The sequence below is a fragment of the Doryrhamphus excisus genome, linkage group LG20 (assembly GCF_037039965.1).
Source record: "Doryrhamphus excisus strain RoL-2023G ecotype Guam linkage group LG20, RoL_Dexc_Guam_v1.1, whole genome shotgun sequence".
NCBI lineage: Eukaryota > Metazoa > Chordata > Actinopteri > Syngnathiformes > Syngnathidae > Doryrhamphus > Doryrhamphus excisus.
Window position 1 is genome coordinate 10,540,001 of NC_136376.1, and position 19,983 is coordinate 10,559,983.

General features: G+C 40.8%; 1 protein-coding gene across 6 annotated transcripts in view; it reads right to left on the reverse strand.

Moving 5' to 3' along the window:
* Positions 1-19,983, reverse strand: part of LOC131108086 (signal-induced proliferation-associated 1-like protein 2) — a 109,560-nt gene that overhangs the window by 16,100 nt on the left and 73,477 nt on the right. For 4 of the 6 annotated variants that reach the window (XR_013625074.1, XM_058058840.2, XM_058058845.2 and 1 more), the window contains exons 9-16: positions 15,545-15,819; positions 8,622-8,876; positions 6,586-6,732; positions 5,050-5,153; positions 4,872-4,960; positions 3,025-3,398; positions 884-1,153; positions 40-93 (exon numbers count right to left, since the gene is read on the reverse strand). Coding sequence is in view for 5 of the 6 variants with exons in the window: in XM_058058840.2 (XP_057914823.2) it covers positions 40-93; positions 884-1,153; positions 3,025-3,398; positions 4,872-4,960; positions 5,050-5,153; positions 6,586-6,732; positions 8,622-8,876; positions 15,545-15,819 (1,568 nt within the window). In the remaining variant the exon portion in view is untranslated. The remainder of the gene's footprint in view (positions 1-39; positions 94-883; positions 1,154-3,024; positions 3,399-4,871; positions 4,961-5,049; positions 5,154-6,585; positions 6,733-8,621; positions 8,877-15,544; positions 15,820-19,983) is intronic. The other 2 variants (XM_058058844.2, XM_058058846.2) reach the window with 2 other exon arrangements.

A 19,983-nucleotide genomic window follows, 5' to 3' on the forward strand; every position in this document is an offset into this window, starting at 1 on the left:
AGCTGGGGGCAACGGGGTTGATTTCCATTGTTTGTGTACCTTGCACGCTCAGACAGCATTTTGAGAAGGAGTGCTAACAAGCTCTCCGCTCCTCTGGAACAAGACGGAGTTAGTGAAAGAGAAGAAAGGTGTTAGAAGCACGGTTGCACACAATGAATAGTGTTAAAGCAGACGAGGGACGCTTTTCAAAAGGGTCATGAGAAACTTCATTATGTTAGAACAATATATGTGAAAAATATTATGCCATTCATCATGAGACTGGCTTTTGTGAGGTAAATAAATAATAAACAACCCGATGGGGAAGATAACCGAATTAGAGGGCTTTTTCATAAGTCTGCAGAAGATGACTTCAGCACATGTGATCAATCACAGAGCCCTTAAAAAACAAATTTCACAGGCTAAATGGAATTATTTAAACACATCGTCTCTTTCGGAATGAGCTTCTACCTTTTAAAAACCCTGACACATACATATACTATACATACCCTCATACGCAATCAATGGCTGTGTTATTTGCAGACCACCATTTTATCATCAGCGAGCCTGTGGGAGGAATCAGCCTCAACCAGGCAGCATGCATTGATCTCCCTCGGCAATATTTTGCATAACTTTGTGGATCTCTGCTTGACGTCTACCAGAGATCTGATAGAGACTCAGGCTGGGGGGTCGACAGGGAAGCGGCTTCTCGGGAACAATCAATAACCACAAGTGACATGTGCCAAGTGTGTTATTTTCCTACCTTCATTGAGCGTATTTATTTTGTACCCGTTGGCCTCAATCAAGCTGAGTTTATGCGGCGGAGGGGGACTTTTACAATGAGTCTGGCTGATACCGTGCATAATAAATCTTTTTCCGTCTGTGTCTCGTTCACAAACACACTCACCCACACTCTGAAATGTTGGGAGGTCCCTCATTGCTGTGAGCATCAGCATCATCATTATCAGTTGTCGTCACTGGGGGATTGCCATCTGGCTGTGTGCGTGTTTGTCCACAAGCTCCTGAGCTGGGACCCAGACCACACTCCGGTCCTGGCCCCGCTTCTGACCCTGCACCTGAGCTGCCGGTCTGAGGGATGGTGTACACCTTGCAGGAGTCGGCCGACATACAGTATCTGGCACCACGCGCCAAGGGACTGCCAGAGTGATGAGAGCCACTGGCCAGACAGCAAAAAATAAAGAAAACAAAAACAGAATGCAACTCAAATGGTGAGCAAATGAAGGGTTTAAAAAGCAGACAAAAAATAAATATGAGATGACATAATGATTTATGGACGCTTCTCTCAGGAGGACATCACTTCATGCTATTATTTGTCTCACAAATCTGAACTGAATACCATGACATGGTAAGTCAATAAATATGTACTTCATTATAAAAGATTATAAAATGAAGCATGATTTTGAATCAGGCTTTGGTCGTTTCGCTGGACTAAGATTAAGATTTCGAGGTTTGATCCTGTTTGATCTTGTTTTCTAGTCAACTTAACACTCAAAGTTGGCATGAGTTGGTGTCACTCCATGCACCATTTACATATTCATGACCATCTGGGCCACACCCTGCTAAATGTACTCCTGCTGCTGCACTGTTGGTTCAAATGGCACTGGTGTCAAAAACAATTACATGAAAGCGATGGGAAGCGGTCAAGGTGATGCCAAAGGACTCTTTTTCAACGCTGCTCTGAGGAGACTCGAGAGTTGTGACAGTTTAAGACCATGACGTCATAATCCTACGTGGCATAAACATAAAAGACTTTATTCTATTCCATGGAGACTGTGACCAGCCAGTCTTTTTCACACTCTCTTCTTTCCCAGATGGACACCAGACTGGTGAGGAGGGGCACTTGAATGAGAATGTGATGAAGACCCCCCCCGTGTTACTTCAGCCTGACAACATGCTCCACTAAGAAGCGTCGACACAGCTGGATGAGTCAAGCTGAGGGTCATGAGTAAGAGGTGAAAAGTTCAACCATAACCATAACATATTCCTTTATGTACATCTTTGTGTCACACAATGGCCCCCGGTAAGAATATATCACAAAAGTTTAGTTTTATGTCCCTGTCTTTGTTCCTCGCCTGTGATATTGTCATTTTGAAAATCCCCCAAACAGCAGCAATGATGCAACAATGACGCGGTACAACCTGAGGGGCCATAATGGCATTAATAACATTAATAATAATAGTAAAAATTTTTGCCATGTTAGGTTTTGTGCATAACATATGTTGCAGTTCATCCCTTATTTGATGTAATTATGACAAAACGAGTTCTAAACATTGTGTAGAAATGGTTTCATTTTGACAAATGTACTTATTTGTCAAATGGTTGAAGTGTAATGAAAGAACAGAAGCATGTCCAGTGGGATACATTTTGGCTGTCATATAAATAGGTATCCAGTAATTATCTACAGCTTTTAAGTGTTCTTTATCACAAAATTCTTCTTAGACTAATCTGTCATCTTTTCCAAAAATGAACACAACACCATGGAAACCATAGCCCATAAAAACGACCTCTCTTGTTGCCATTCTGTCCAGTTTAGAGCTGGTTACCAGGCAGTCTCGTTCATTCATTCGATATGCTTCTTAATCCTCGACCAGACAGTCTCTAGGATGTAATTAACATTCATCGTTCATCAATGGCCCATTTAGAAGCACATCATTTCTTCCCTCGTTATTTTAGACACGCAAAGCTTTATGCATTATTGTGATGATGCCTTCTTGATGTCATCAAATGTGACTTTAAATTTCCATTTTAGTAAGCAAATGACAAATAAGACATTTCCTAAGAAGCTGACATGGCAAGCATAAATGCAACGTGTGCATTTGAAATATCCGTGACCGTGCCACCCTGCTATTATGTTTAGGCTATCATTTTGTCACTTCTGTAGTTTTCATGGTCAAGAAAAGTATAGAGATGCTTAAAGCCTCACTTGCTGCGCATTGCTTTGAAATGTTTGGTTGCCATGTGCACAGAAAGACTTAAGAACAACAGATTCTGCACTAATCTTAACTAGGTTTAGGGCATCTGTTATACCTTGAGTGTGAAGATATCTCGCTCAGGTCTCCGATGCTGCCATCTGCCACATTACTGGCCATTAAGGCGGAGGCGTAACCCTGCGGTAGGTATGGTTTTCCATGATCCTCTTCTGATGCCATGTCCTCGTGGTGCTCCGATACCCATGCGTGGCCCTGTTCTCCCACCCTGCTCTGCATCAACACTCGAGTCCCGGGGACCATGCAGGGGTTGGTGTCGATGCCACTGTCTGTGGAGGCCCCTTTGATGTAAGTGAGACCCAACATCTCCGGGTCCATCAAGTCACCTGAGCCAAAGTGCTTATCATCACTGTTGCTAGAGGCATTGCTTGACAGAGTGTTGCTACTTGAGTGGCTTGAGTTCTTATCGCCCATCTAGTGCAAGGAAAGAGCGAGAGAGAGAGGTATGTCAGACAAGTTAAACAGTAGCTGCAAATAACAGTTACAGGTGTTTGTTGATACCAAATAAGAGACTACGTGTATCCCTGACCTACTTCTAAGGAACTTTGCCCACAGGAAGAAGTCATATTTGTGTAGTACAATGTTGTCAGCACCAGCAACTTCACCTCTTTTCTCCGCTTAGATCCACGCAGTCATACAACATTTGACAAGTAGAAGCTAAATGGAACTCTTTATGTGAGCATTTGAACTGAAATGGGATCACGACGCATCCCTAATGACTGCAAAGTCATGGGGGCCAAATAAATTCATATCACATTATATCAAAAAGAGTTACACTTCAATTAAAACACTAGGCCTCTGTATTAGAAACACGCGATACAGTACCGAGGGAATGGCTTAAATCTGAATCCACTACCATTGTTTGATGGAGCACCGACTGAAAGACTTGGATGCCGTTGATGGACTGAGTTTGGCAACAATACATTTAGTTATTGAATGGTAATGGTAATGGTTTTATTTCATTTGAACATGCATCAGATTACAATTGAGTGCATCCCATAATCAGTTCACAGTTCCACATGTCCAAAAGGAGTAGGAAGAAGCAAAGCTTATTAAATCCTACCCCTCCATCTGGTACTTTTACAATCAGTAACTGTTACATTTGTTCACTTCCTGCTTTCCATAATACAGTTTAGTTTTTTTTTTAATAATGCACCTCGTACCAAAGTATGAGGTGATATGACCATCCAATGACATAATGGGTACCATAGTGTCAATATAGTGATATATATAGCACATCTGACATCCGTTTCATGCATAACAACTGCATGAAAAGTTTGCTATTGACCATGTGGAAATGCGTAAAGTTGGAATTATGGTTATGGTTTTATATCATTTGAACATGCATCAGATTACAATTGAGTGCATCCCATAATCAGTTCACAGTTCCACATGTCCAAAAGGAGTAGGAAGAAGCAAAGCTTATTAAATCCTACTCCTCCATCTGGTACTTTTACAATCAGTAACTGTTACATTTGTTCACTTCCTGCTTTCCTGCTAATACAGTTCAAGGTTTTTTTTTTGTTTTTTGTTTTTTTTTAATAATGCACCATTGATATGACCATACAATGCCATAATGGGTACCATAGTAACTGTCAATATAGTGATATATATAGCACATCATGTATGTGTATTCAATGTATTCAATCTTTCGGGGAAATGTTTCTGAGCAAAGAGTGAGACATGCCAAAATAAACAATAAGACGGGACACTTGTGAACGAGCTGATGTGAGGAAAGTGATGCATGTCAAGCGCAGCTCGAGGGAACGACAAGAAAAGAGAGTTGCTGGTAAGCCCATAATCAAGTCTGATCAGAGGTGAAAGGATGCATTGTCCAGAAATCGTGTCCAATAAATGTCACATCAAAAGAGACATTAGAATTTTTACCCTGGAGAGCTTGTTGGGTGAGTCTTTACTTCCTTCTCGCTGCTTCAGTGGGTTCAGAATCTTGGTGCATGGGATGTGCCACTTGGCCTCTACAGGTCAGCATGAAGAAAATGCAGGCATATTAAAATGAAATCTGCAGATGTTACATCCAGCTTGTGCGGTCACATAAAGGACTCACCTGCCGACCTGGTCCTCTCCAATGTGGGCTCTCTCTCCCTGTGGATGTCTCCATCACCCCCTGGGATGTCTCCTGCATGCTCATGGAGAATTGGAGAGGGGCATCTGCAGAGGAAAAAAAGAGGAGAAAGGACACTTTAAGAAGTGTATACCACAAAAAGAAAGGCTTTGATAGATTTTCCGCAGATGTGAGGCAATTAGTGTGCAATCACTGAGGTCTGAAACACTTGAGAAGCACACAAAAGACCTTTCAATGACTCAGCATTCCAGGAACTGTCTTGCTCTTCAGAAAACGAGAAGACACTTTTTCCAACTTCTTTTAATGAAAGCTATTAGAGCTAATGGGGTTCTATCTCCTGAGTGGAGGGCACAGTGACTTTTGATCTTTCAGAGTGACTCTAGCTGGAGATCAATTGGCTAGTCAATAGGTCTTGTTCTTTTCTGCATGGTGTTGGCGCTGACAGACCACAGCGATACGGATCCTTGCAAAGTTTAGTGCAAGCAAAGCTTCTTGTCATGGTCTGTAACCTCTCACAGACAGATATTGGTCTCTGGTGCATTCTGCTCCTATGCCAGTTTGAGTGTAAGCTGTTAAACTGGAGTATTCTGCATTACAGAGCTTCTGACAAACTAGGATAAGAGACGACAACAACCCTCTTGGTCTCTCTCGAAATGAAACATTTTGAGAAGCAATCTTTAGCAGCCTTTAATTCACTTTGAATAAGGGCTTTTTGAAGGCCATGTCTAGTTACTTTGGCTAAACTCCAGCAGCAATTCTGGATGATGGGTAAATGGTCTGGAGACACAAAAGGTATCACTTGGCTTTAAGGCTTTTTAAACCGAATGGATGATTCAATACTCAATACAACAGTCTGACTCATGGTGTCATCTTAGAAAGAATGCTCAAATCATTAGACAACTTCATACGCAAAAGGCAGATAAGAAAGATACAAGACAAATATCAATGTTTGTTTTTTTGTCTTTTTCCTGATCACGGAGTCGCCACAGCAGATCTTTTTTGATCCGCATACTGATTTTTGGCCTCTTATATTCCGGATGCCCTTCCTGACCAAGTGCAAAATAAAAAAAACAACTATTTTAACTTCTTCCCATCATGCATTGCTTCCCATCATTAGTTAATTCAGTTGCAATACCGTAGTGATGGCCTTGTCTCCCTCTACAGCCGCTATTGTAACTTGTATTGTATATTTCGTAGCTAGCTTTTGCATATTAAGTTGCTGTGTGATGATTTTAGCGTTCAAATCAAATTTTTATCCAACTGTATCCAGTCTTCTTTGGCCTGTTCATCGCAACATAATATGAATGCACTAAATATAATTAAGAGTAAAGAACAATTGCTATCATGATATCTCAGTGTTTACTCAGCGGGTTCCTTTCTTTTCTATTCAGTTTTCTTTACAATGAAAAAGCACAATATGGAAATTTCAAATATACCACTGAATATACCACTACCACTGAATATACAATATCCACCTTCATGATTCTGCTATTCTTCCAGAACTGAAATACCACACACCCATCATATCCAGGCTGTTGGGACCAGGAGCTGCTGCCACATGGTCCTGGGTCACTGGAGGAGGACTGGTTACTGGGGGAGCTGCGGTAATGCTGTTCTCCCTTGTTACAGGAAGTCACCTGGGGATTCTCCAAATCCTGCATCATCCTGTAGACATAAAGTTATTTTACATTTTAGACATTGTCTTCAGGTCGTCGGTAAAGTACTCAAGTTCTGTGTCTTTATTTCAGGCACTGTCTCTTTTTTAGTTGGGATAGGCTCCAGCCCATCTGAGAGTCTAATGAGGACAAACTATAGAAAATGCATTAATGAACGAATGAAATAATTGTGATTGAGACCGTCACAGATATATTAATGTAATATATCTATTATTATGGTTGCTCATTGCAGCATTGTAGAAATGCATCGCATCATACTTTGATTTTAGGCTATCACCACAAAAGGCAGGCACAGTGGTCCACATAGAAGTCATTTAAGACACGATGAACCTTTTTAAGAAATTGCAATGATGGAATTTTGTATCAATCAATGTCAATGTTGATTTATATTTCTTGCCCTCGTGCAATATTTTCTCCTCAGCTCCCACTCCCACTGGGCATGCTCATATCCTGGTCTGGAGTGGAACACTCTCTTTGTTTCTGCAGTAATTGGATGAGATGAGCCGAGCTGTGTCAGTGTCCCCATCACCTCCTCTTCAGCGGTGCGCAGAGGCGCAGGGAGCATGGAGTGGGAGGCATACATGCAGAGAAAGAAAGAATGGAAAATGGAGTGCTCCCACTGACAGGAACTCTGATTAGGCAGAGGAGGCAGTCGTTGTCCCAGTACAGTGAGAGCGGGCAAAACCACAGGGGGTCATTGTGACACTGTGGAAAGGTTATCATGACTGTAGGGGTTTCATTAGGATGAACAAATCACTGCTCAACATGGCTGGATGGAGATGTCCGAAAGAGGCCATCTAAAAACTGAGCGAGACCCTATCATCAAAGAGAGATGAAAGAGGAGCGCTGAATTCATTGGAATAAAATGTTCCATTTATATGTATGCAAATAGCAAAACACAAAAGCAGCCCTTACTAGAGTTTCTCCGGTTTTTGTTTGTCCCGAATCTTAAAAAGGTTGAGGATTCAAAGATACACCTCAAAGGATCGGATCTTTGAGTTTAGGATGTTTGATTGAAAGCAATGCTTTAGTCAAACTGTGGGGCTTCTTAAAAAGCACATTTTCATTTGACAATTTTGCTTGGGAACAATTTATGTCCTTCACAATATGTTTTGCCCTTATGTTTGTTTTTATGAGAGGAACCGCAAACGTCCTGTATGACCAGCATATTCAACACAACAAGTTTTTGGGGTGACTGAGATTTCAATAAGTTTCAATAACTCCGAAGGCCTCAGTAGTTTTAAGAAAACATTTAACATTTTCTTATATACTGAAAAAACAACAAAGTTTTGTGGGCATTACAACAATGCAGAACGAGCAGGAAAGTTCATTCATTCATTCATTCATTCATTTTCTACCGCTTTTTCCTCACGAGGGTCGAGGGGGTGCTGGAGCCTATCCCAGCTGTCTTCGGGCGAGAGGAGGGGTACACCCACATCACAGGGCACATATAGACAAACAACCATTCACACTCACATTCATACCTATGGACAATTTGGAGTTGCTAATTAACCTAGCATGTTTTTGGAATGTGGGAGGAAACCGGAGTACCCGGAGAAAACCCACGCATGCACGGGGAGAACATGCAAACTCCACACAGAGATGGCTGAGAGTGGAATTGAACCCTGGTCTCCTACCCAAGCAGGAAAGTTATTGAAGCAAAAAAATGCTTTGGTCAGGAGGACTGGATTCTGTAGTGAGTGACTGTGGGAACTAAGGCACATACATTTAGAGTAGTTACTGGTAGTTATAGGTTCGTACTGCATTAACTACTGCAGTTGTATGTATCTTATTGTAAAGTGTTACCTAACACTTGGATATATATTGACTCCATCTTACAAAAGAATACAGTAAAGATAATATGAACAGTGACAGTACCTGCATCCATCTGGTAACTTCCTGTCAAAGGATGTGCTTCGTGGTATAGCGGCCTGATGCTGTTGTAGGATCTGTTGGCACTGGAGGCGGTCGGGGCCTTGAGTAGGTGATCCTCGGGATAAAGGCGCTCCAGCGGCTGTGGGAACCCTATGCCAAGTGGTGTTCCTCCTGAACGGTGTCTTGTACTCACAGGGTGTACCCTCGCTGTCCACTTTGTACTCCACCATGGGAATGCGGTAAAGCTCAGAGCAGCCCCTGTAGGGGAGACGGGGAAAGTGAAAAGTAAACATACTGTAGTATAAAGGCAAAGCATTGGCAACTTGTTTCTGTTTCCGTTTACTGTATGACCTCATCTCAGACCTTTGGGAAATCAGTTGAAGGGAAGCTATATTTGTCATGCATGATGTTGAACAATCAGCTAAGTGCTAATAGCACATTAACTGTGTCTATTACTGCTGAGTAGTAAAAGTTAAAGCAACTGCTCCACAAACAGGGTTGGGAAAAAAAAAGCAGTGGTATGGAACATTACTCTGAAAGGCGATAAAGAGCTCCGTGAAGATGAGACGGAACTGAAGCCTAGCACACTATTAATACAAAACAATCAAACCCTTATTAAGATGCAAATGAGTGCATTAATCTTTAAGAATGAGAAGAAAATCTTACACTGAAGTCAGAGAACACTTATTATGGACCAAAAGTACCTCTGTGGGAAAGGGATAGTTGGGATTTTGTTGACATGAAGTTGTATAACATCCCCATTTGGAATCAATAGTCGCAGCTACAGTAATCACACTAGTTATTGCACTCTGTAATGTCAGAAAACATTACTGCGGGGAAAAGGGCAAGATGATCAGGATTTGCAATTGTCATGACAAGACCGGGGCGGCATGGCGGTCTAGTGGTTAGCGCGCAGACCTCACAGCTAGGAGACCAGGGTTTAATTCCACCCTCCACCATCTCTGTGTGGAGTTTGCATGTTCTCCCCGTGCATGCGTGGGTTTTCTCCGGGTACTCCGGTTTCCTCCCACATTCCAAAAGGTTAATAAGGCTAGGTTAATTGGCGACTCCAAATTGTCTATAGGTATATATACTATATATACATATATAGGTATATACGTATACTATATGATGGATGCAAGTACTGTCACTGTTCATATTATCTTTACTGTATTCTTTTGTAAGATGGAGTCAATCTATATCCAAGTGTTAGGTAACACTTTACAATAAGATGCATACAATTGCAGTAGTTAATGCAGTACAAACCTACCTAAATACCAGAAATTACTCTAAATTTATGTGCCTTAGTTCCCACAGTCACTCACTCCAGAATCCAGTCCTCCAGACCAAAGCATTTTTTTGCTTCAATAACTTTCCTGCTCGGCTAGGAGACAAGGGTTCAATTCCACCCGCCATCTCTGTGTGGAGTTTGCATGTTCTCCCCGTGCATGCATGGGTTTTCTCCGGGTACTCCGGTTTCCTCCCACATTCCAAAAACATGCTAGGTTAATTGGCGACTCCAAATTGTCCATAGGTATGAATGTGAGTGTGAATGGTTGTTTGTCTATATGTGCCCTGTGATTGGCTGGTGACCAGTCCGGGGTGTACCCCGCCTCTCGCCCGAAGACAGCTGGGATAGGCTCCAGCACCCCTTCGCATACACTAGTGGCAAAATGACCCAACATAGGCACACATTTGTTTGTTGTTAGTAAACAATGTAGTCACAATGCACTTTAAAAGCTGTGAAGTCCTCCATCCCATTAATGTTAACAACAGTGAGGATCTCTGCAGCGTACCGGCCTAGGGATGCTGTTTCATGCAACATTAATCTGCGAGCATGGGCTTTTCAGAGGAAAGGGCTCACAGGGCGATGGGTTAGGGTTAAATAGCCTGGATGTTGTGCAAGCTCGCCAAAAGTACCTCAAGCATGACCCTCATGATTGCACTTTCCTGCTCCTCCAAAGCCTATTTTCTAGAACCCACTGACGGGTGGAACTCGGTGTATACATTGCTGTGGTCACACGTACAAACAGAGAGGCTGGAGGAGGGTGTACTGACTGATTGTGAAGGAAGCAAGTAATCCATGTAAGTGAGACGCTTTCATCAAACTAGGCCATGGCTGGCTGAATGTTTACAGCTGGCATCTGACTGAGGCTGTGAGTGTTACACGATCCAACCATAAAATCATCCACAGCTTCCTCCATTCATCCATCCCACCCATCTGGCCAATGTCAAGAACATGTTATGGTGAAGTTACTGTTAATGGCATGCACAACATCCTCTAGATCTTGTGGTTTAAATAATGAATTTACTTCATGTGTAGTGTATGGCATGTGTGGTACAGTGACATTCATGACGGCATCGGATTTGTCATTTTTGAGGGGAGTGGGATGGGGCTACATTGCCTCTTACCTTGTATCTGCCACTATGATGTGTATAAGTGATAGATATTGCTTCTCTATTCTACTAATCCAGATATTAATCTGTCATTAGTTTTTAATAAGGGTTGAAAATGTGCTAAATCCTCAGGAATGTTGCTAAATTTGTGCTCCACAGTATTGCTAACGCACCCATCAACACCTTGATTAACTGTGTGTATATGATAATGCCAGGATGCCACACATGATTACTGCTTGAAAGACTAAACGTGAGCCACAGCTTGTCAACAGGAAAGGTCTCAATGTGGTTTCTAGCTGTGCTTGCTTTGACTTTTCAGATTTTTTTTTTACACCACAATAGTCAAGAAAAGACATGGTATGATCCTAATATTCCGGCTCAGTGCTGCCTTTTGGAAACAACTCATACTGTCTGAATGTTTTTCTGTGCTGTAATGTATAGGGGGTGACTCTGTCTCTCTGTATAAATCATTGCAAAACAGCAGGAAACCAGCACTAAACCTGAGCTTAAGCATGGCGGTGGGGGGGAAAAAAAGGCTGGTAGACACATTCATCCAGCTTTAAAAGGAGAGGGACTGGTGTGAAATGACACGCTGTCTGCTTCCTCTCAATTCCAACAAGAACGGCCACAACACAAGCTAATGCAGCTTTACTTAAGAGGCTATAAATGTAACCACAATGGCGTATAAGCTTGTCGAGAAACAGGACAAAAACAACTTAAAACCATCAACCAAGTACAGTCATGCCTTGCTTAAGAGGGAATCATTTTACATACACAAGTGTAACAACAACAACAAAAAAAACGTTACAACTGACTTGGCAAGTTGGGTGGGTAATCCGCTATTGGCTCTTAAGAAAATAGAATAGATGAATGTGACAACAGGACCTTGGACCCGAGTCAGAGAGCTGTCACTTCAATGACATGGCCAGGGACTGAAGGACATGCTAATCCATTCCCACAGTCTGTGTCACAGCAAAGAGCCAGAGAGGTTGCGACCTTCACCAAGCCCTTGTGGAGCATTGTCGGAGGGTCATTAAGAAGGTGTGCTCTAAAGTGTAGACTTTGCAAAAAATAAAAATAAAACAGGAAAAAAGGCCTCCTTGAGGATTTCTTTGTAGAAAGCGAAGGGGGGGATTAAACAGAGCAATTTGCGATGCAGGTTCGCAGTTTTTGTTTAGTAACACTTTCTTTCACAGAGTGTCATCATGGGAAGTGAGAAATCCGGCTTAACTTGAGTCCAGATGAAAATCCGTGATGACTAGTCTGATGGCACTTCAAAGAAAAGGTCACAAGTGGCCTTCTAAATGTCACGAGTAATACTCGTTATCAGCAGGGGGTCTGAGGCAGGTTGAACCCACTTTAATTTGAAATAAACATTCAATCCTGGGATCAAATACTCTTGGGTGATATTAGGACAGCATCTTTTGGTTCCATTTCCTGATGTCATTTATCAAAACGACCAAATGAGACATCCTTTAGTCCAGGGGTCTCAAACTCAATTTACTTGGGGGCCACTGGAGCTCGGGTCTGGGTGAGACTGGGCCGCATCAGGTTTTCCCAAAAAAAAAAAAAAAATGCATTTATTAAAAACAAAAAAAATTAAAAACTTCGCTTTGGTTCCAATTTTCTACGAGAAAAGCTCTGATAAATCATTCCACTGTTCCCAAATCTCTTACTTTTTATTTTTCTACACAAAATAAGATGAAAAATAAATAAACAAATCAAGAATAAAGAAAATCAATCAATCAGTAATAAATAAATATAATAATAATAATGAAACGGCAAATAATAAAAACTTAAGAAACCACATATAGTTGGTGGGTAGACAAATTATTTTTTTCAGATTAAAATGAACAAAGCATTATTAGAGCCCTGTAGACATGACAAAACACGACTATAGTCACATTTATACTTTTTTTATTTACAACATATTGCGCAACTGCAGGGTCTTGAGACACATGCTAACTCGCAAACTAGAGAGCTAGCGACCTAAACGGTAGCCTTCAAGTTATTTCCTTTAAACTTAAATAGCCAAAAACTTACCACTTCCACACGAATAGGGAGGACAACTATTAACAGTTATTTAACCTTTAACATGAACATTAATCAAACGTAATAATTTTTTCTGGGTACATGATACCACACAGCATCCATATCAAACTTGCGCGGGCCGCACTAACATTAAACTTTCATATCAAGGCAGGGGCCTCAAGCTAGTGTCCTGCAGGCCACATTTGGCTAAAACCTAGTGGCTAAAACTGTTTAAGCAACGTTAAGGGTTTGGCTGCAAAACAAGGACAGAACTAGATCTACCATCACATGTGACATGAATCCCAAATGAATAAAGAATACATATGCATCCCTGCCCATATTTGGTTAAGAAAATATTTTTCTATGTAAAGCAGGTTACATTGTCAAGAGGTCACGAGACTTGAGTCTATTGTTAAGCTTGCCCCCATCTTTCAGGTCATGGGGGACTTACTGGGGGCCTTCCGAGTCCCGGCTGAATTCCTTTCTTTTGAGATAATTGTGAAGAAAGTGGAACGCTCATTGTTGACTGCATCACTCAAGAAAATCAAAGACACAACCCGCAAAAGGAACTGAGTGCTCTCGAGATTCTTCACCAGACCTCTCGCCTTGAGAGAACATTCACAAGACCCTGTCCGAAGTGCATGCTGTGACCACAGCTCTTGGATGTGGGATCAATCTCTGTGGGATGATTGTTTTGTTTTGATTTGTTAGCGTCCCTGAACTACAATTCTGATTGTCATGTATGTTTGTTGATGTTGGTAAGAAGATTAGACATCAGATCATCACATCACCGAGGAAGCACGTAATGGGCCATCATCTGGGGAAACAAATACGCTGCTCCTCTGTTGCCAGATGAGAACACACGCTTATAACAAATCTGTGCTTACTGTGTAATGTTTGACCTGTTAATATAAATATACAGGGGTCTGTTTATTCATCTTCTGTTGAGCTGTTCCTTCACTTCCATGATTCCAAAATATTCATCCATAGCAAATACTCTACAATATTGTTCCTAAACACCAACTTCTTAATTTCTAAGACTAGTAGGAAATGGTAGAGACATTCTGCCGTGATTATTTGAGTACTGATGTAAAGGGTACTGATGAACTGGGCAGTTGTAGCCTGGAACATCCACAAAACAATGCTCAATATCAGGATTGAGAAAAAGAAAATTCCCTGGTAAGTTGTATATTAAGTCGCTGATTGTTCGAGTAAGGACTACGGTAAAAAGCCATAGCATTTCAGTATGTGGAATCAAACTATGGAATCGATTGAATAAGACCCTCAAACAATGCACAATGATGAGCCAATTCAAGAAACAATACAAGCAGTTGATGTTTGCTAAATACAAGGATGAAGAGTCTTGAACCAGTCATGATGTGCTATACATATCACTATATTGACACTTACTATGGTACCCATTATGTCATTGGATGCTCATATCACCTCATACTTCAATACGTGACAAAAAAAAAACAACTTAAAATTATATTAGAAAAGCAGGAAGTGAACAAATGTAACAGTTACTGACTGTAAAAGTACCAGATAGAGGGGTAGGATTTAATAAGCTTTGCTTCTTCCTACTCCTTTTGGACATGTGGAACTGTGAACTGATTATGGGATGCACTCAATTGTAATCTGATGCATGTTCAAATGAAATAAAACCATTACCGTTACAAAGATACCATATAGGCTGATCCAGAGCATGCTCAGTGGGTGTCGAGTCTGGTCAGTATGTTAGTCATGCAGGAATTGGGATGTTTTTAGCTTCCGGGAATTGTGTACAGATGCTTGCAACAGGAGGTGATGGTCGTGGATGGATGGGAAAACAATGAGCCTCAAGATCTCATCACGGCATCTCATTCCAAATCCAGTCAATAAAATGTACCAGTGTACGACATGGGCTTACCCACACTACAACCCCACCACCACCAGGCCACTCCATCCACCAAGCAAGTGCATTTTATTGATATCAGTTTGACACCCACAGTATGCCCATATGTCATCTATTCATAAGATTGGGAATAAAGTCGCGATAGAGCTCACAGGGCTGGAAAAAATCATTTGGACACAGTCCATTCCATCTCATCATAATATCTGAAATATGTTCTTCTGGGTAATTATGTCTCACCGTGAGTGAGTGTTCCCAAAAAGCCAGCCCCTCCCACTCTAATTGCCGAACAGAAGAATGGGGAGGACATTGAAAAACACATAATCTGCAAATGTGAGCCATTAGACAAAAGCTGTAGCGCTGAGCCATTCATCTAAAGGTTCCTCATTATTATTAGTCAGACATGCTGACACATTATGTGACACACCTACATCAACGTACAGAGAGCTTCATCTGGAAGGAAGCTTTCAACAGAAAACACAGCAAGTAAGCATTTTTTCTATGCTAATGAGCTAAAATATGAGCAGAAATGCCACCTGATACGCAAACATGAGCGTGTCCTCTAATTAATAGCAGCGGAAAGACAGTCGTAAGCAACTTTTCTTACCTTCGGGGGGTCCCGTCTTCATAAGGTTGGATGATGACCACCTTGACAGTGATGGAGGTGCGCAGCAGGTCAATCATCTGCTCGTGGGTGAGAGTAGCAACAGCTACCTTGCAGATTTCCACCAGTCGGCTGCCCTGTCTCAAGCCTGCCTTCCAGGCAAAGCCAAAGGGCTCCACGTCAGCCACTATTCCCTCAAAGTTGACGTGGAAGCCAAGCTGACCCAATCCGTTGCGCCGTAAAGTCATCTCCGTTGTCTCACAGCCTCTGGTTGTGATCTGGAATAAAGGCCAGTTTTATTAATATGTGCAATATGAGCGTAATTACCTGATTGCAGAGAGAGAGGTGTTGACTTTAATGACTGTATTTTATTTATAAACACTCAAAAATGTTAATAATACTCAGTAGATGGCAGTTATGCGGCATTATGGAAGTAAAACGCACTAAAAAGAGGTCAAGGATAAAGGCCTGCCATCTATTTTTAGCCTGACAACATAATTCGACAAAGCTATTCCTAGGCCTCAGCCCAGTGCCGAGTGCCGAGTGCACTGTGTTACTGGATGGTTTCCCAAAAGTGTTTTCAGGAGAAGCACTGGAGAAGAAATCGCACTGTTCCCAATGAGCTTTAATCACTCGCCAGATTAGTCTCGGTTCAGTTGTGGTTGACTGCCTCTATATACCTCAGAGTAGCAGCTGGCTTCAGGGACACATTAACTCAGACTTTGGCCTGTCAACACTCTACCAGATTCTCACACTAGCAGAAACCCTACCCTGCTGTGTGAGGAGAGCTCAGACAATCAGGATGGACCAATACGGCTCAACCGTGTTCTCTAAGTGAGACACAGTATTAAGTTTGCTTTGTGTGTGGGCTAGTTAGTTTAGTTTAGTTTAGCTTCGGTTTATGACGTTACAAATATGCTCCTGTAAATTAGTGAAAAACTTAATATTGGCCCATCATCACAAGACTCCCTTGAGAACTAGTTACAGTGGAAGAATATACCCGTAGCTACACTCTCAACAATGGATTGTCATCATTAAATGATAAAGATTGTATTTTGACGTGAGGATGACAAGGAGGCGGTCGATCAACAATATCCATCCATTTTCTGTATCGCTTATCCTCACAAGGGTCGCGGGCAGGCTGAAGCCTATCCCAGCTGTCTTTGGGCCTCTGAGAGGCGGGGTACACCCCGGACTGGTCGCCAGCCAATCACAGGGCACATATGTATAAACAAACAACCATTCACACTCACATTCATACCTATGGACAATTTGGAGTCGCCAATTAACCTAGCATGTTTTTGGAATGTGGGAGGAAACCGGAGTACCCGGACTAAACCCACGCATGCACGGGGAGAAAATGCAAACTCCACAATGAGATACCCGGGCAAGGAATCGAATCCGGGTCTCCTAGCTGTGTGGCTTGCACGCTAACCACTCTCACACAGTGCAGACCCATCAACAATCTCTGTATGGTAAAAACAAAACAGGCTACTATATGTTGCAACTACGCCAAAACAACATCAGCAAACTAAACTCCTCACGCATCTACACATACACAGTCAAGTCTCATTAAGACAGGATCTGGTCTTATGAAAGTGACAGTAATAACTAAGCAGCATTGTGCTTTTGATTAGTTTCATTTCATTCTTGTATGTATTGTTTTTATTACTTATTTTATGTACTTATTCTGTGTACAATGTGAGTAATTAAGTGTTAATTTCAATATGAGTTCCGACGAATATTATGTCTCATTTTTGGCCTAATTTTGTGAGACTTCAGGGTTTCTTCAAACACAGAGGAGTGAGAACAAGAAGTAAAAATACATTTCTGACCTTTTTGGGACACATAATACGCTCATGGTTGCTCAGTACAATATGATTAAGTCAACAATAATAAAAGATGTGTTGAAAGGTACACTGCTGTGACCTTGACTCCTTAGAGGTAGTATTACTCCCTAATCAGTCACCCATCATCCATATTAAGTATATGTATTACATTTTTTTTACTTACGCATGATATTGCAAAACATGATCATTGACTTATTGAATATGTCACTCATCAAAATTCAGAATACTTTAATGTTGTCAAAACTGTTTTTAACTTTTTTTTTTACTAAGCTATGGCCTAAAGTATTGTTTAGTCAATAAATGTTTTATTATGGTGACATATTTGACCCAATAACTGATTATTTCTGCTTATGTTCCGTTTAAGATTTGCTACTGTTCAAAGATAAAACATGTGGAAGTCAAACTTTAGCATTAGACTGATGACGAATATGAGAGCGTGATTGTCATGTGACATAGATTGAACCAAAAAAAAAATACATAATCACAAGGGCTCTACATAATAAATGAAGCACTGTGACACTGTGAAAAAAAAATGCTGATTCTAATTCTGCAGAGCAGCTTAAAATGTTACAACCCCAGCAGTCCAAATCTGAGGAGATTTAACATACTAATATGCAGTGAAAAATGGAATCTTCCAAAAAAAAAAAAATCAATGTTTTCATCATTGTAATCCAAAGATGATACTTTCACCAATGCACACACATGAAACTCTGGAGGAAGGGGCCACACATAGGACTGTGATGACCAGTAAAATTCAAAACATAGGGCCCGGAGCGCACCACCACCTCGCCGAGCAGGATGTTACCACAAAGCTTTTAGTGCTGCTCTGACACTGCATCACACAGTGGCCAGTTTATACACATTACATCACAGGCTCGGCTGTCTGTAAATCCTTCCAATGTAACATCATTTGGGTCAACTTCCAGGACATTTGCAAAAACACCTTTTGGATTAAAATGTGCAGAGTCACTTCAGACAGGCTTACTATTAACGGTACTATCCTACTTCTTTTTGTGAAATACCCTTCACAAATCCCATGGGCAAGGGCAGTGCAAAATGTGAGAGATTTGCATGTCCAATGAGGAAGACATCTCCTCTGGCTAATCAGAAATGATAATATGCCTGCGCTGTTCATTCTTATGATGAGTATAACAACTACAGTAAGGTTACTACTTTTTAAGAATACTAGGGCTTTCCGTGTGATTTACATTATGCAAAGTCTCCGTCCTCGGGCCCATATAAATGCTCATGATTTGCAATTATAATGTAAGAGTACAGTGTGTTTTTTTGTTGGGAGGGGAGTTGAAAACAAATGGGATAGTTTTGATTGCTTATATGTGATATTTACAGATTCATCTTTTTCTAGAAATTAAAGTGGGTCAGTGTTTCTCATGCTTAACAATGTGACAAAAATATGTTTTTTGCGGCCGTCTCTCACTGTCACGGGTCGAACAATGCATTTTTTTCCAAAAAGTAATTATTGAATAAATGCAAAACATTAGTAATGTTACACTGATTAATATGACATTAGATTATATTCACACTGCTTGCCTGACATAGGGGAAAAAAGTTGACCTCCCATTTTGTGTGGAAGTGGTAAGTTTTTTTTTATTCTTACTTTGTCCTTCTTCCTCATTCAGTTTGAAACCCTTAAGTTTAGAATGAATAGATTTGAAGGCTAACATGCTAGCATGCTATTTTTAAAGTGGCGGCTGTCTTGCGTCCATGCAGTGGTTTTGCAATTATAATGTAAGAGTGCAGTAAAAAAAAAATTGTTGAAAGGAGTCGAGTCAAAAACAAATGGGATAGTTTTGATTGCTTGCATGTGAGATTTCCAGATTAATCTTTTTCTAGAATTTAAAGTGGGTCAGTGTTTCTCATGCTTAACAATGTGATAAATATGTTTTTATTGTCGTTTCTCACTGCGTCACGGGTCGAACAATGCATTTTTTTCAAAAAAGTAATTATTGAATAAATGATTGCCATTTCATTGCAAAACGTCAGTGATGTTACACTGATGAGTTATGACATTAGATTACATTCACACTGCTTGCCTGACATATAGGGGAAATAAACATTGTCCTCCCATTTCGTGTGGAAGTGGTAAGTTTTTTTGCTTCTTACTTTGACCTTCTTCCTCATTCTGTTTGCAACCCTTACATTTAGAATGAATAAATTTGAAGGCTAACATGCTAGCATGCTATTTTTAAAGTGGCGGCTGTCTTGTGTCCATGCAGTGATTTTGCAATTATAATGTGAGTGCAGTAAAAAACAATTTGTTGAAAGGAGGGGAGTCGAAAACAAATAGGATAGTTTTGATTGCTTATATGTGATATTTCCAGATTAATCTTTTTCTAGAAATTAAAGTGGGTCAGTGTTTCTCATGCTTAACAATGTGATAAATATGTTTTTACTGTCGTCTCTCACCACGTCATGGGTCGAACAATGCATTTTTCAAAAAGTAAATAATAATTATTTTTTAATGAATTAATTATTAATTACATTTGTAATTAATTAATTAATAATTGATTAATATTATTTATTAATTAATAAATGATTGCCATTTCGTGGCAAAACATTGTCCTCCCATTT